Source organism: Eptesicus fuscus, chromosome 21 (assembly GCF_027574615.1).
Source record: "Eptesicus fuscus isolate TK198812 chromosome 21, DD_ASM_mEF_20220401, whole genome shotgun sequence".
Taxonomy (NCBI): domain Eukaryota; kingdom Metazoa; phylum Chordata; class Mammalia; order Chiroptera; family Vespertilionidae; genus Eptesicus; species Eptesicus fuscus.
The window spans coordinates 47,613,981-47,629,819 of record NC_072493.1 but is presented as its reverse complement, the minus strand read 5'-3'; the positions used below and the strand labels follow the sequence as shown (position 1 = coordinate 47,629,819).

Genomic DNA, 15,839 nt, shown 5'->3' with positions numbered 1-15,839 from the left:
AGGGACAGCCCCCAGGTGTGGTCCCTCCCCAGTGATGCCCTGGAGCTCCTGATCCCAGGTGAGTACCTTCCTGGTCCCATGCATGGATTGAGCCACCAGATACATCGTTGTTACATTTGCTGGAAGGAGAGCCTCATGTGAGAGGATAGGGGTGAGGTGATTACGGGGCTCCTGGGCTAGACACACAGCAGAGAGTGAGACCTGGGGGCCAGGCCAGGAGAAGGGGTTTATGGGAGGAGCAGCCCCTGTAATTCACGTCTGGTCTCCCCAGGTGAGTCTGGGAAGCCCTCCCTCCTGAGCCAGCAGGGCCCCATCGTGGCCTCTGGACAGAGCCTGACCCTCCAGTGTCGCTCTGATGTCGCCTATGACAGATTCGCTCTGCACAAGGAGGGGGGACGGGACCTCCCCCAGAGCCTTGTTCTGCAGCCCCAGGCTGGGCTCTCTCAGGCCCTCTTCCCCCTGGGCACTGTGAGCAGCTCCCACGGGGGCCGGTACAGATGCTACGGTGGATACAACCTGTCCTCTGAGTGGTCGGCCCCCAGTGACCCCCTGGACATCCTAGTGGCAGGTGAGGAGCCAGTGGGTTCAGTCAGGGACCCAGACTCTGCACAGGCCCTGCTGGGGGTCTCAGGTAGTAAGGCCAGAAAGAAAGTGCAGGCCCCAGGGACGGAGAGAGATAGAGAGAGGTGGAGGGGGAGGGGAGAGGGGAGACTCAGAGAAACAGAGACAGACAGAGAGGAGGGTCCTCAGAGAGAGGCCTGGTGACTCTCAGGCAAGAACAAGGTGAGCAGGCAGCCCTCACCCTCCCTCTCTCTGTCTAGGACACCTTCCTGACACACCCTCCCTCTCGGTGCAGCCAGGCCCCAGGGTGGCCTCAGGAGAGAACGTGACCCTGCGGTGTCAGTCACGGAGACCGATGGCCACTTTCCTTCTGTCCAAGGAGGGGGCAGCCGATCCCCCCCTGCATCTGAGATCAGAGCACCGAGCTCAGCAGTTCCAGGCAGAGTTCTCCATGAGTCCTGTGACCTCAACCCAAGGGGGGACCTACAGGTGCTACAGCTCAAACAGCACCTCCCCCTTCCTGCTGTCACACTCCAGTGAGCCCCTGGCGCTCCTGGTCTCAGGTGAGGTCCCCTTACCCTGTCTGCTGAGCTCTCAGCTCAGGGTCCTGTCTCAGAACAATCATGGGCTGAAAGTGAGTGAGGGGCTGTAGGGATGGTCACCCAGAGGAGTTCTGACACTCAGAGACCATCTTCCCCCTGCTCAGCCCTCCTCCTCACCTGGGTCCAGAAGGTGCCAGGTGGGCAGGGGGAGGGTCTGAGGGCCACAGGGCAGATGCAGGAGGATCTGAGTGAGGTGGGGAGTCCAGGGTTGACCCCAGACTCTCACACTTTGTGTCCTCCTTCCCAGGACCCTCTGGGACCCCACATCTCCACCCACAGGGACCATGTCCACAACTGATGAATCCTGGGTCCCCATGCTCAGAGGGTGCACTGCTCACTCCAGTGCAGTTCTGAGCCTCTTAGAGGATCTAACGTCCCCCAGCCCCCAACACCTAAGACAGACTTGTGTCCCAGGGGGACTAGGAGTCTGGGAGAAATTTCAGGGAACTACAGGGCTCCAAGGTCTCTGAGGATTCTCCCCCCGCCCCATGGAGTCAGGCCTAAGTGGGAGAAGTGAGGCAGGTGACAGGGAGGGTGGTCATGGCAGAGGGAGATGGGGGGGCCCAGGCTGATGGGGGAGCAGAGGCCGGGAGAGGTGGAGAGAGGACAGGGGGACACTCTCTCAGCTGCTCATTTCCAGAGCCCCTTGGATGGAAGCCCTCACCACACAGGTGGGGGCCCTGAGCCTTCTCAGAGCAGGACAGGTGGCTGCTCTGTCCAAGGTGGGACCTGCTGTGGGTGATGGTGCCATCCCCACTGGACACCCTGCTGTAGTGAGAAGTGTGGGAGAGAAGGGAGCCTGAAAAAATACATGAAAGCAGGCAGGACCCTTCTCCAGCAGAGAAAGGGTTCATGGAGGGACTGGAGTTAGGTTCATGCAGTTAGGTCATGAGAAGGGGAGAGTGATGGGGACTCTGGGCTTGAGTGGCATAAACTCCTCACACAGCCCCACTCCTTTCTGGTTCTCAGGAGCAGCCGACACCATCAGCCCCTCACAGAACAACTCAGACCCCAAGAGTGGTGATTAGGAGACACTCTCAGTTATGGGGCTCAGCACAGAGGGTCATGTCCTATCACAGGAGGAGGGTGCCTGGGTGGACATCCAGGGTCCAGGGGAGAGTTTGTCCTGCCCTGACCTCTGTGACCTCCTTTCCCAGAATTCCCAGCTGCCCAGCCCCAAGACTACACTGTGGAGAATTCCATCCGGATGGGCGTGGCTGGATTGGTCCTGGTGGCGCTTGGGGTGCTACTCTATGAAGCTCGAAGCAGCCAGAAACAGATTCAGGATGCAGCCAGGATGTGAACACGGAGGGAACAATGCATGGTTCAGAGAGGGGGATCTCGGGAAGGTTCTGGAAGATAACGTGGGACATATGCTGAGGGACCTGTCTGCGGCTCCTTGCAGGTGGAGGCGTCATCGCTCATGTGCAGGGACAAGGTCTGGACCTCCTGCCATTGAACTGGGCACTTTCCCTCCGACCACTGTGAGGCCTGTGACTGCTTGCTGACTTTCCCATTTTGGTGAAATTAGCATTTCTCCTACATGGCAGGTTCAGATCCACACCTCCCTACACTTTCATGGAATACATTTTCCTTTATTTCTAACCACATGGACCTTGGTGTCTGTATGGAGTCCCCATCTCCTAAATCCAGAGCATTCTGTCTATTGTCATCAATCTACAAGGTGTTCAATCCATCCTGCAAGAGGTAAACCCACAGGAGATCCTAATGCCCTCTCTGGACTCCACACGCCCCTTACCTGGCCTCCGAGGCCACCTGTGTGCTTTCTGCAGAAACCTCACCCCTTGGGTTTGAGATCTGGGTGTGTGAACGGGTTGCCTTGTCTGCGCTGCTTCTGAAAACCCCAAAGTCCAAAACACAGTGCAACACACAGATGACGCGTTACAGACATTCACCCTTGAAACCTATGTCATGTCATTCACCGATGGCACCCCAATACATTTAATATAAAAAGTCACTGATTCCTGTCATTTGCCACTTTCTCTGGTTTATATGCCCCCTTCATAGCCAAGTTCAAGTGCCCATGTGAGGTCCTCACGCAGACTTGGGAGGTGATGCATACACTGACTTTCACAAAACAGTACAAGCCGATGTGAGACACTGTTAATACCAAACTGATAGCTCCACAGTGCATCTATGTCCCTTCTAGTTGATGTGTAACGATGGTTTCTACTTGAAGGTTGAGGCACAGTTTCTGTGAAAACACAAGAGCACAATCCCCACCTATCCAGATGAGATGCACAAAGGAATGTTTTAATATCACTTGTGGGAGGGAATCGTGAGTCCATAGAATCCTACTGCATTACTTGCAGGGGTGCCAATTATATTAATCAATTCAGAAACTACATAAGACTCATCTAGTTAAGACACACAGCTACGTCTTTAAGTACATGCCTTAGAGAAAAAATGTACCTATATATCTCTCACAGGAGCACTGAAAAGAGTTATTCTTTTTATCCGACCCCCCTCCCAAAAAAACACAATAGTGTAAAATTACATGCATCAGGAAGGAAAAGAGAAACTTTGGTGTTCTATGTAAAAAAAAATCAAATAATATATGTCAACCAACATGTACAAATTGAAATTGCAAAGGTCATGTATATACATGTTCACACATAATAGCTAATACAGGTAGAAGAAAATAAAACTATGTGTTTGGAACTATTCCATTTACCCAACATTAAAAAGGAGACATTAAAGAAAAGGAGACATTGTGCATTATTTAGTAACAGATACTTAAGATAAACCCCACAAATAAAGGAATTCCAGGAAATCCATGGTGACGGTTACAAGTTAGAAAATGTTGGAAGGTTTTGTTCAGGATGGAAACCACAGAGTCTTCTGGAATCATGGCCGCCTTCTTCTCAACGTTCATTTGATGACTCATAAGTCTACTTGTCACGACTCACAGATAGAGCATTTCTGTTCTATGACCCTCATTATTTCCCACACAAGTTAGTGAGGTGGAGACGAACTAGGGGGGAAAGCCACACCCTACATGAGTGACCACATCTACCAATAAGTGGTTGCTGATCACATGCAGCAAACCCTCCACATGTGATCATTGTGTTTTCCACACACATGACCTCACCTGCCTCATCACAGTTCAGTTCAGTCTCCAATTATGTGCAGACTTTCTGTATTTCAAGGACATGTCATAAGATCAGTGTCTGTTTCACACAGTATTTTAAAAGCGAAAATAAATTTTACAACACATTTTTGTGTCATATTGTTGAATATTTATATAGCAATCAGCTAATTTTATTGAATAATGACAACACATTCGTTATTTATTCAATGTACCCTTTAATGATTGTTTGAGATCAGATTGTATGGTTGTATACATCTGATTTTGCTGGCAGGTGTTCTCTAATCTAACCCTTGAGCCAGTCCATTAATCTTTTAATGTTTCATAATAAGTTAAAACATTTTAATAGTTACCACCTCTTATTTGAGTAGGAGTTTTCTGTCAAGTAGCTTTTAACGTTTAATTAAAGTTTTCTAATCACTTTTTATTATTCAAGTACAGTTGACATACAATTCAATATTAGTTTCAGGTGTGTACACCCTGGTGATTAGACATTATATCATTTCCTAAGTGATCTTCCTGATAAATCTTATACCCATCTTGACACCATACATAGATATTGGAATATTATTGACTATAATTATCCTATGATGTACATACATCCCCATGACTATTCTGTAACAACCAATTAGTACTTTTTAATCCCCTCACTTTTTTCACCAATCATGCACTCCCCTCTTATCTGGTGAGAATCAATTTGTTTTCTGAATCTATGAGTTTGCATACACTCAGCTTTTTAATTTATTTTGATGTTTAGATTCAATTATTGATAGATATGTATTAATTGCCATTTTTCACTAATATTTATTACCTTTTTTTCCCTTGTTGTTGTTGTTGTTGTGGTGTGGTGGTGGTGGTGGTGGTTGTTGTTGTTGTTCTTCTTCTTCTTCTTCTTCTTCTTCTTCTTCTTCTTCTTCTTCTTCTTCTTCTTCTTCTTCTAGAATACCCTTTAAGATTTTCTACAGTACTGTTTGGTGGTAACCCCACCCCACCGCTTTTGCAGTTTCACCCAAGCTGTTTGAAAAGGCTTTTCCATAAGAATGGCCTGTCCTGGCTCAGGATTCAGTTTTCTAAAATCTCTCAAACAAGCAGCAGCTGGGATCCCTGCACCCCATAACACTCAATAAGAGACCCAAGGCTTGTCAATAGCAGCAGCCTGCCTCACTTCATGGCTTGGCCTCTCCTGGGCACTTCCAAGCCCAACACAAGTAGCAGCCATCTAAAGTCACTCTGTAGCTCCTGTCAGGTGGCCCAGGTAGTGCCTGACTTTATACCTCTCTGGAGGCCCCAGAACCACTGCACCCAGTGAACAGCTTTAGACAATACCAGATTACACCTCTACACATCCACCAGAGACACACTCAAGGGGCAGACTAAGTGAGCACCAAAGCCCCACTGAAGCAAGTCCTGCTCCATAGGATGCGTCCTGCACAGCAGCTCCTCCATTATAGTCACATCTGGTTCTCACAGCCAATTGGACTGGAGGTCAATTCCTCCTAATGATGCCAATAGCAATCAAACAACAGTGCACACAGCCCACACATGGGCACACCTAGAGTGCCAGCTCAGCTACCTGGGGAGGCTGAGCCACTGGGCCCTACAGGACAGCTACTATGCAAGGCCACCCTTCCAATTCCAGGGGACATAGCAGCTCTACCTAATACATAGAAACAATCACAGGGAAGCAGCCAAAATGCAGAGACAAAGAAACATGTCCCCAATTTTTTTAAAAAGGAAGAAATCTCCAGAAAAAGAACTTAATGCAATGGAAGCAAACACACTACTGGATACAGAGTTCAAAACAATGGTTATAAGGTTGCTCAAGGATCTTAATGAGAGTTTCTAGGGTCTCTTGTAAGCAGCAAAAAATAATTATACTAATAACTAAATAAGTAAATATATTACATAATTAATAAATATTTTTTTATTTAAGTCAAAATCAGAACTATAACCCAAATCAATGTGCCCTAACGCTTGAGGCTGGACCACAGGTTGAAGAGGAGACTTTAACACAGTAAACAGGGCCACTGAGGAGGAAATATGACTCAGAAGCTTGTCCCCAAGAAGCTTGGGTAGATGCTGTGGCTACGAAAAAAAGAGAGAAGTCCGCGAGGGCAGCTGTGATAGAAAGAAAGCCACACTCAGGGCCAGAAGTGACGTGTTTCCTTCCCTTAATTCCCTGCATTTCCCTCTGTGCTCACTGTCACAGTGACATCGCCCTGAGCTGCACAGGGAGAGGGTGAGCGTGTCCCTGCTGATCTGAGCTCTACAGGCCACAGGCACCCACATCTTCCTGAAGCGTCTCCAGGCCCGGGTGGCAGTGTCCATGGTGAGGACCCCAGGGAGGTGCTGATGGATGGGCTGAGGAGGAAGGAGACCCCGTGGGGGAGGCTCTGACAGGGAAGGACGTGCCTCCTGGGTCACCTCATCTGGAAGGGGTGTCTTAGGAGGCTGCAGGTCTATTTCCTGCTTCACCATGAAAATGAGAGCCAGGCTGCTAGAGAGAGGCTGTGCCCTTTCTGTGGGGCTGCTGACATGAGAGCCCCGTGACAGACAGGACCAACCTCCCAGGGCCACAGCCTGTATGTCTGTCTGTTCAGAGGACACTGTGGCCTCCTCCATCTGCACCTGAGGCCACAGGGAGAAGACGCCATGACCCCCACCCTCAGGGCCCTGCTCTGCCTCGGTGAGATGGGAGGGGAGGAGGGGAGCCCTGGTCTGTCAGGACCCCAGGACTCAGGAGGCTCATGGGGAGGAGGGAGCTGCTCAGGGTTCAGGGCAAATCTCTCACAGGGACTCTCTTCCAGGGCTGAGTGTGGGCCTCAGGACCCCAGTGCAGACAGGTGAGTCTCCCCAGGTGTCCCAGGTCCCACTCCTCCCTGGGGAAAAGGGGCCACCCCACAGGCAGCAGGGGATGGAGAAGTGGGGTTCTGGGTTGACAGACAGGGAACATCTGGGAAGGTCCTGGGCTGAGAGCTGAGACTGAGGGTGGGAATGTATTAGAACCCAGCTACTGGCTTCCTTCCAGGGCCCCTCCCCAAACCCACCATCTGGGCTGAGGCAGGCCCTGTGATTCCTTCTGGGAGCCCCGTGACAATCTGGTGTCAGGGAACCCCACAGGCTGAGGAGTACTGCCTGGATAAAGAGGGAAGCCCAGCACCATGGAAAATACAAGAGCTACTGGAGCCGAAGGACAGGGCCAAGTTCTCCATCACCCGCATGACAGAGCAGGATGTAAGGAGATATCGCTGTTACTATCGCAGCCCTGCTGGCTGGTCAGAGCGCAGTGACCTCCTGCACTTGGTGGTGACAGGTGAGAGGACACTCAGGGGTCCCAGCCTCAGGCTCTGCCCTCAGGAAGGGGGTCTGCTCTCAGGGTGTCTCCCTCTCACAGCCCAGCCCTGGGGGACATGAGGGAGGTGTGAGCCCATTTAACACTCTGCCTCCTCCTCTCCTAGGATCCTACAGCAAACCCAGCCTCTCAGCCCTGCCCAGCCCTGTCGTGACCTCAGGAGGGAACGTGACCCTCCAGTGTGGCTCAGGGCAGGGATTTGGCAGGTTCATTCTGACTAAGGAAGGAGATCACAGGCTCTCCTGGGCCCTGGACTCACAGCCACAGCTCAGTGGGCAGTTCCTGGCCCTGTTCCCTGTGGGCCCCATGACCCCCAGCCACAGGGGGACGTTCAGATGCTATGGCTGCTCCAGGTACAGCCCCCAGGTGTGCTCATACCCCAGTGACACCCTGAAGCTCCTGGTATCAGGTAAGTTCCATTATTGTCCCATCCGTGGACTGAGGCACCAGCCACATTATGGGCATCTTTGCTGTGAGGGGAGTCCCATGTGAGAAGGTGGGGTGAGGGGAGCACAGGGGCTCCTGGCCCAGAGACACAGAGAGAGACAGTGAGACCTGGGAGCCAGCACAGGAGACGGGGGTTATGGGAGGAGCAGCCCCTGTAATTCACGTCTGGTCTCCCCAGGTGAGTCTGGGAAGCCCTCCCTCCTGAGCCAGCAGGGCCCCATCGTGGCCTCTGGACAGAGCCTGACCCTGCAGTGTCGCTCTGATGTCGGCTATGACAGATTCGCTCTGCACAAGGAGGGGGGACGGGACCTCCCCCAGAGCCTTGTCCTGCAGCCCCAGGCTGGGCTCTCTCAGGCCCACTTCCCCCTGGGCTCTGTGAGCAGCTCCCACGGGGGCCGGTATCGATGCTACGGTGGATACAACCTGTCCTCTGAGTGGTCGGCCCCCAGTGACCCCCTGGACATCCTAGTGGCAGGTGAGGAGCCAGTGGGTTCAGTCAGGGACCCAGACTCTGCACAGGCCCTGCTGGGGGTCTCAGGTGGTGAGGCCAGAAGGAAGGTGCAGGCCCCAGGGAGGGAGAGAGACAGAGAGAGGTGGAGGGGTAGGGGAGACTCAGAGAAACAGAGACAGACAGAGAGGAGGATCCTCAGAGAGAGGCCTGGTGACTCTCAGGGCAGAACAAGGTGGGCAGGCAGCCCTCACCCTCCCTCTCTCTCTCTAGGACAGCTGTCTGACACACCCTCCCTCTCGGTGCAGCCAGGCCCCAGGGTGGCCTCAGGAGAGAACGTGACCCTGCGGTGTCAGTCACAGAGCCAGAGGGACACGTTCCTTCTGTCCAAGGAGGGGGCAGCCGATCCCCCTCTGCGTCTGAGATCAAAGTACCGAGCTCAGCAGTTCCAGGCAGAGTTCTCCATGAGTCCTGTGACCTCAGCCCACAGGGGTACCTACAGGTGCTACAGCTCAAAGAGCTCCTCCCCCTTCCTGCTATCACACCCCAGTGAGCCTCTGGAGCTCCTGGTCTCAGGTGAGGGGCCCCTGACCCTGTCTGCTGAGCTGTCAGCTCAGGGTCCCATACCCAGAACAATCATGGGCTGGAATGGAGTGGGGGCCCACTAGGGATGATCACCCAGAAGACATTTGCACTTCTGAGACCCGCCCCAATCCCACATGCACCCCTCCCCCTCACCTGAATCTGGAAGGTGCCAGGTGGGCAGTGGGAGGCTTTGAGTGGCCACAGGGCAGATGCAAGAGGAGTTTGAGTGAGGTGGTGTCTCCAGGATCTGTCCCAGATTCTTACCCCCTTCTGTCCTCCTTCCCAGGAACCTCTGGGACCCCAGCACCCCACCCACAGGCCCATGTCCACAGCTGATAAACCCCTGGGTCCCCTCCGCTCAGAGGGAGCTAGAGCACCCCAGGGCAGCTCTGAGTCTCTCAGAGGACCTAATGTCCTCCTGACACCTAAGATAGGCTTGTGTCCCAGGGGGCGGGTGGGGGGAGGCGTGGGGTGGCAGGGATTCCAGGAGATATTTCAGGGGGACCACAGGCCTCCAAGGACTCTGAGGAGTCACCCCTCCCCCACCATAGAGTCAGGCCTAAGAGGGGGAAGTGAGGCAAGTAACAGGTGGAGTGGTCATGGCAGAGGGAGATGTGGGGGCCCAGTCTCAGGAGGGAGAGCTGGACTCAACTGGGGAGAAGGCAGCACCAAACCCTCACCCATCCTGATCCTTAGGAGGCTCTGAGGATCGGTCCCCCCTGCCCCACAGAGTCGGGCCCACAGAGGCTTAAATGAGGGTCTCTGTGGGGAGGTGGTGGGTGCCTCCATGGGGAACAGGGGCTGAGACATGAAGGGGTTTACACCCTTGAGAGACACTGACTTGGACCCGCCCTTCCCCTGTCTGGGCCTCAGTGTCTCCAGGTGTAAAAGGAGAGAATCCTTGTCCAGAGCTTACATTTCCTGTCGGTTCTGGCCCTGACCTCCTGGGAGAGGGCCTCACAGGGAAGCCCCCAGGATGTGATGTTATGGGGCCTGTCCCCTCTGTCTCAGTGACGGTGACACTGTACAGGGAGGGACAGGCAGGACAAGGGTCCGGGCACCCAGGTCCTCCCCCTCAGCTCAGGCTCAGCTCAGAGGAGGGAACAGGGTGGATCAGCCCTGGTTCAGCTCCGGGCTCTGCTGCTCCTGCTGTGGGGCTGGGCGGTCCCCTCTCCTCTGAGTGTGGGGTTCCTGTCTGCTCATCCCTGGTCCCATCCTGCTCACAGGCTGCTGGGAGATGAGGTGACATAAGGCCTCACAGAGCTCAGGAAGGCAGAGCCCCAGCCCAGCCCGACCTTCCCAAGGGGGCATCAGGGCCTGCAGGGTGGGATGGATGAGGGAGAGACTCAGAGTCCACCCCTCACCCAGTCCCTCCTGTCCCTGCTGTGCTGGGGGCAGGTAACGAGGAAGGACCCTCAGCTCCAGATGAGACGTGTACCGGCCCCTGCAGAGGAGGAGCCAGAGTATGAAGCTGGTGTCACCCTTTGGGGGCAGCGTGAGGACAGCACAGGGAACCCACAGTCCCGGCTTCCAGTACCAGCCCCACCCTGTTCATGCTGGGTGGCCTGGGGCATGTGGTTAACGTCTCTGAGCCTCAGTGAAGTGGGTGGTAGGGTGAGCAATCCCTGGTGCATGACTGCTGTGAGGTGAGAGGAGATGAGTGACAGAACCCAGCACGTGCCTCACACAGTAGGTGATCATTCAATGGCTTCACTGCCTCATTCATGTCGTCACTCATGTCCAAGGTCCCAAATGGAACATGAACATCCTGATCGGGGTCTCGGTGGCCCTGGTCCTGCTGCTCTCCCTCCTCCTCTTCCTCCTCCTCCGACACCGACGTCAGAGCAAAGGCAGGATGTCGGGTGAGTAGGGAACAGGGTGACCTGGGTCACAGGAGGGAGAGGGGCTCAGAGCACCTGCCACAGGAAACCAAATGGATGGAGAAGGTGAGCTGGGAAAAGGATTTCTCCAGAAGCTCAAATCAGGAGATATAGAGAGAAAACACTCAATGTCAGCACACGTGAATGTATCTAAGGTAATCTTTCATTATTGTCAATGCCATGAAATAAGAAACTTACACACAAGGTATTTTAAGGTTTCCTCGTTTTCAGTGGAATCACAGGGCGGGGCAGGGGGGTTTTGTTTCTAACCTCCCAGGGCTGAGACGGTCCCTCTTGACCAGCCCAGAGAGGGGCTCATGTCCAACCTCCTGCAGGGACCACACACCCAGAGCCCAAGGACAGAGGCCAGCAGATCAGGTAATTCCTGCCCCAAAGTCCCCAAACATCCACATCCTGTGGCCCAGCTCTGCCCCTAACTCTCCTGTCTCCACCCCCAGCTCCAGCCCAGCTGTGGACGCCCAGGAAGAGCACCTCTGTGAGAGGAAGAGAAGCTGCCCTAGGCGGGGGTGTCACAGGGTTTTTGGGAGATGATGGGGGAGGGATCAGATGGGAGGGTGTGGGATCAGGGGTGAGAAGGACTGAGACCCACACTGCCTGACCTGGTGCCTCACCTCACCCTGGGTTAGTGGCCCATTGGGGAGCAGGCAGGGTCTGCAGCCCTGAGATCTTGGGGACCTGCTAGGAGACACCCCCCTGTTCTGCCCCAGCAGATGCTGCCATGAAGGACCTGCCTGGGGAGAGCGTGGAGCTGGACCCTCAGGTGAGACCCCCTGCTCCTGTCCAGGCCCCCAAGGACCTTCTGTTGCCCAGTTTAATCCAATGGACCCTTCCCTGTCCCACCTCACCTGCTTCTCAGCAGCGTCCACACTGACCTCCCCTCTTGGCCCCCAGATCGTCCTGCTGTGACTCACTCCTCCTGGTTTCCTTGTGACCTCATGGCCCCTCCTACGGGGCCGCCTTTGCTGGCCCCTCGTCCCTGTCTGAGCTTGTGCAGCCCCAGGTCTCAGGAGGAGGCAGGAATGAGTGACTCACCCACAGGTCCCCAGGACCCCTTCATTCATTCACCCAGCAGATGTGAGGGGATCACTGACCGGCTCCATTTAGGGGCCGCGGTGCCGCCCTGAGCCACACTGTCTCCACACGCCTCGAGCTCCCCTGTGGGCGAGGGAGACAATGTGCAAACAAGCAGCCAGTGTCCCGGAGAGCAAAGTGCTGTGAAGGAACATGAAGCAAGAGGAGGGGATGGAGTGCATGGTGGGGGACAGGGAAAGAGCGGGTGCAGAGGTCCTGGGGCAGGGCCTGCTTCTTCAGGAGGAGGGGCCCTGAGGCTGGAGCCCAGTGAGCGAGAGAGAGTGTGTTAGGGTGAGAGTCAGAACCACAGAAGCATCCAGAGGTCCCGAGGCTCGGGAAGTCCCTGCAGGTTCCATCAGGAGAGGGACCTGGTCTACGTAAAGTGTAAGCCATCTCTCTGGCAACATGAGGATGATTGACAGGAGGATTTCCACTGTGGAATCGAGGAGACGCTGTCTGTCTCACTGTCTCCAGCAGAACGGGCAGGATGACGGCCCCCATGTAAGCCACTCAAGACCAGGACCCGGGCAGGGAAAGGCCGCCTCTCCTTCCTCCCTGTCAGGGGAACTGCTGGACACAAAGGGCGGACAAGCAGAAGAGGACAGTCCAGTGAATCCCATTCTCTGCCTTCCTCCAAGGCTCCCCCAACCCCAACCAAGTGTCATCCCTCTCTCTCCCCCCTCCCTGCTCCAGGCTGCTGCATCTAACACCCCCCAGGATGTGACCTACGCCCATCTGAACCCCTCGACCCTCAGAAGGAAGACATGTGCACCCCCATCCTCCCCGTCAGAGGAGCCCACAGATGAGCCCAGTGTGTACGCTGCTCTAGCCATCCACTAGCCTAAGAGGGAGACCCCACACTCCAGGGAGGGGGCCTGCAGGGACCCCAGAAGGCATGGGAACTGCTCTCATAGACACTTAGCTCATGACCACAGCCAGCCTGGAGACCACGTGTGGACCCCAGCAGCTTCTGGGACCCGCTGGGAGTCACCAGATTCTACAATTGAAGATAAATAATATTTCTATGTTTTGTAATTAAAAAAACACGCAGACTTCTTGATAATCCATGTGTGAATTTAGAACCAAAACGGAAGCGAGAGAATGCTTTAACTGAATGATAATGTACATATTACATATCAAACCTTTGAAATGGACAATTAAGAAGCATGGAAGAATATATTAGAAACGCATAATGCAAACACAAAGAAGCAGCCAACGTGTGTTTCAGCGGCTGACTGAATGAAGATGTGGTCAAATATACAATAGAATACTACTCAGCCATAAAAAGAAGATGCAGTACTGCCATTTGCCACAACATGGGATGGATCCGGAGGGTTGCACGCTAAGTGAAATGACTCAGACAGAAAAGGACAATAATCCTATGATTTCACTCATATGTGTGCGAAACCTGAAACTCTGACCTGTTACGTATATTAAATACATTGACTCTGTAATTTAAAGTTTCCCTGCGACGTGAACTTGGAGTCGGGAAAGCCTCACTGGTAAATGCTTCTAACACTTATGCATGTATGAAATACACACACACACGCGCGCGCGGACATACACATAGACATGCACAGACACACACGCACACAGACATACACATGGACATGCACACACACAACAAACTTACACCAGCTTCTCCTGAAATAGAGAAGGAAGGCATATCAGCCCAACACAGTTTATCAGGCTAGAAATAAATTGATAAGAAATTCAAACAAGAAAGCTGCAAACTGGGACGGTCACTGAAGCCCTCTCACATGAACTTAGATAAAGAGTCCTCAACAAAATACTCAGACAGAACCATGCAACCGACTGATGATCCTCAAAGGGAAGGGGTGGGGGAGGGAAGAGATCAATCAAAGCACTTATATGCATATATGCATAACCCATGGACACAAGACAGTAGTGGGGTGAAGGCCTGGAGAGGGGACAGAGGCAGGGAGGAGGGGGTCAATGGGGAAAAAATGGACACATCTGTAATACTTTCAACAATAAAGATAAATTTGAATAACCAACTAAATAAAATGATCTAAAAATGAAAACCTATATATTTAAACAAGATCCGTCAATACATAAAGTGGATAATCTAGCATGACCATGCATGTGTGTGTTTTCAGGAAGGCATGGTGGGTTTCATATTTCAAAAAGTTAATCAATACAAGTAAAATATTAAAAGAAGAAATGGGGGGGGTCATATCAACAGAGGCAAAGTTTTGATAAAATACAGCACCAACTTATAATGAAAAACTCCTCAGAAAATAAAATAAAAGAGAATTTTCCATATCATTCATCAAAGCATCTTTAAAACTCTATAAAATAAACTAGAGACCCAGTGCACAAAAATCGTGCACAGGTAGGGTCCCTAGGCCTGGCTGGCAATCATGGCCAATTGGGGCCTTCCAGCTGCCTGCTGGGGCCTTCCTTCATTCTGAGCCGCCCCCTGATGGTCAGTGCACGTCATACAAATTCCCAAGGGGACACTTTGCATATTAGCTTTATATATATATATAAAGAGAAGGAAGGCATATCAGCCCAACACAGTTTATATATATATAATAGAGAAGGAAGGCATATCTTCCTTCTCTATTATATATATATAAATATATATATACACACATACACATAGACATGCACACACACAACAAACTTACACCAGCTAAATAATATTATGAAGATAAATAATATTTGTAATTAAATATTTATATATATATATATATATATAATGGAGTCGGGAAAGCCTCACTGGTAAATGCTTCTGAACACTTATGCATGTATGAAATACACACACACACACGCGCGCGGATATACACATAGACATGCACACACACAACAAACTTACACCAGCTTCTCTATTATATATATATATAAATATATATATATATACACATACACATAGATAAAGGAAGATAAAACTAGAAATCGTTTTGCCTGCAATGGATACTGTGACAAGAATATTCACCATCACTATTTCTATTCAGCACTGGCTATTCAGTCCACAGTCCCAGTGGGGCCCACCCCATCCCTCCAGTTGCCTTCACCACACTATTTCCTGTGTCCATGGGTTGTGTATAAACGTCCTTTATTAATCCCTTCACCTTCTTTATACAGGCACCCCCATCCCCTTCCTGCTGACACCCGCCAGTCTGTTCCGTGTGTCCATGCTCCTGATTCCATTTTGTTCGTCAGTTTCTTTTGTTCAGTAGATTCCACATACCAGTGAGAGCATATGGTATTTGTCTTTCTCTGACTGGGCTGCTTTGGCTTCGCATAACACTCCCCAGGTCCATCCATGCTGTTGTAAAGAGTAAGAGTGCCTTCTTCTTTTTCTTTCTTTTCTTTTCTTTTCTTTCTTTCTTTCTTTCTTTCTTTTTTTTTTTAGAGACGTGTAGTATTCCATGTAGTATTCTATTGTTTAAATGTGCCACCGCTTTTTCATCCACTCATCTACTGATGGACACTTGGACACTTGGGTCGTATCCAGACCTTGGCTTTTGTAAATCACGCTGCAATGAACATAAGGGTGCATATATGCTTTGTGATTAGTGTTTTGGGATCCTTAGGATATATTCCCAGAAGTGGGATCGCTGGGTCAAAGGGCAGTTCCATTTTTGATTTTTTGAGGAAACTGCATAGTGTTTTCCACAAGCGCTGCACCAGTCTGCATTCTCACTTCTCAATCCCTTCATCCTTCTTACCCAGGCCCCCAAGCACCCTGCTCTCTGGCAGCCATCAGTCTGCTCTTCATAACTATGGGTCTGTT

General features: G+C 51.9%; 2 protein-coding genes across 5 annotated transcripts in view; both read left to right on the top strand.

Annotated features, from left to right (window-relative positions):
• LOC103303414 (leukocyte immunoglobulin-like receptor subfamily A member 6) overlaps positions 1 to 4,394 on the top strand; it is a 34,979-nt gene extending 30,585 nt beyond the window's left edge. For 2 of the 4 annotated variants that reach the window (XM_054710353.1, XM_054710354.1), the window contains exons 5-9: positions 3 to 58; positions 272 to 568; positions 822 to 1,124; positions 2,133 to 2,183; positions 2,321 to 4,394. In XM_054710353.1, the coding sequence (XP_054566328.1) occupies positions 3 to 58; positions 272 to 568; positions 822 to 1,124; positions 2,133 to 2,183; positions 2,321 to 2,466 (853 nt within the window). In that variant the 3' untranslated portion in view covers positions 2,467 to 4,394. The remainder of the gene's footprint in view (positions 1 to 2; positions 59 to 271; positions 569 to 821; positions 1,125 to 2,132; positions 2,184 to 2,320) is intronic. The other 2 variants (XM_054710352.1, XM_054710355.1) reach the window with 2 other exon arrangements.
• Positions 4,395 to 6,918: 2,524 nt separating this feature from the next.
• Positions 6,919 to 13,530, top strand: LOC103303415 (leukocyte immunoglobulin-like receptor subfamily B member 3). The gene is made up of 11 exons (XM_054710379.1): positions 6,919 to 6,958; positions 7,080 to 7,115; positions 7,301 to 7,585; positions 7,731 to 8,033; positions 8,250 to 8,546; positions 8,793 to 9,095; positions 10,850 to 10,966; positions 11,320 to 11,362; positions 11,443 to 11,480; positions 11,716 to 11,765; positions 12,770 to 13,530. Exons 1-11 carry the CDS (start codon positions 6,925 to 6,927, stop codon positions 12,914 to 12,916), a joined length of 1,653 nt encoding a protein of 550 aa, XP_054566354.1. The 5' UTR covers positions 6,919 to 6,924; the 3' UTR covers positions 12,917 to 13,530.
• The last annotated feature ends 2,309 nt before the right edge of the window (positions 13,531 to 15,839 follow it).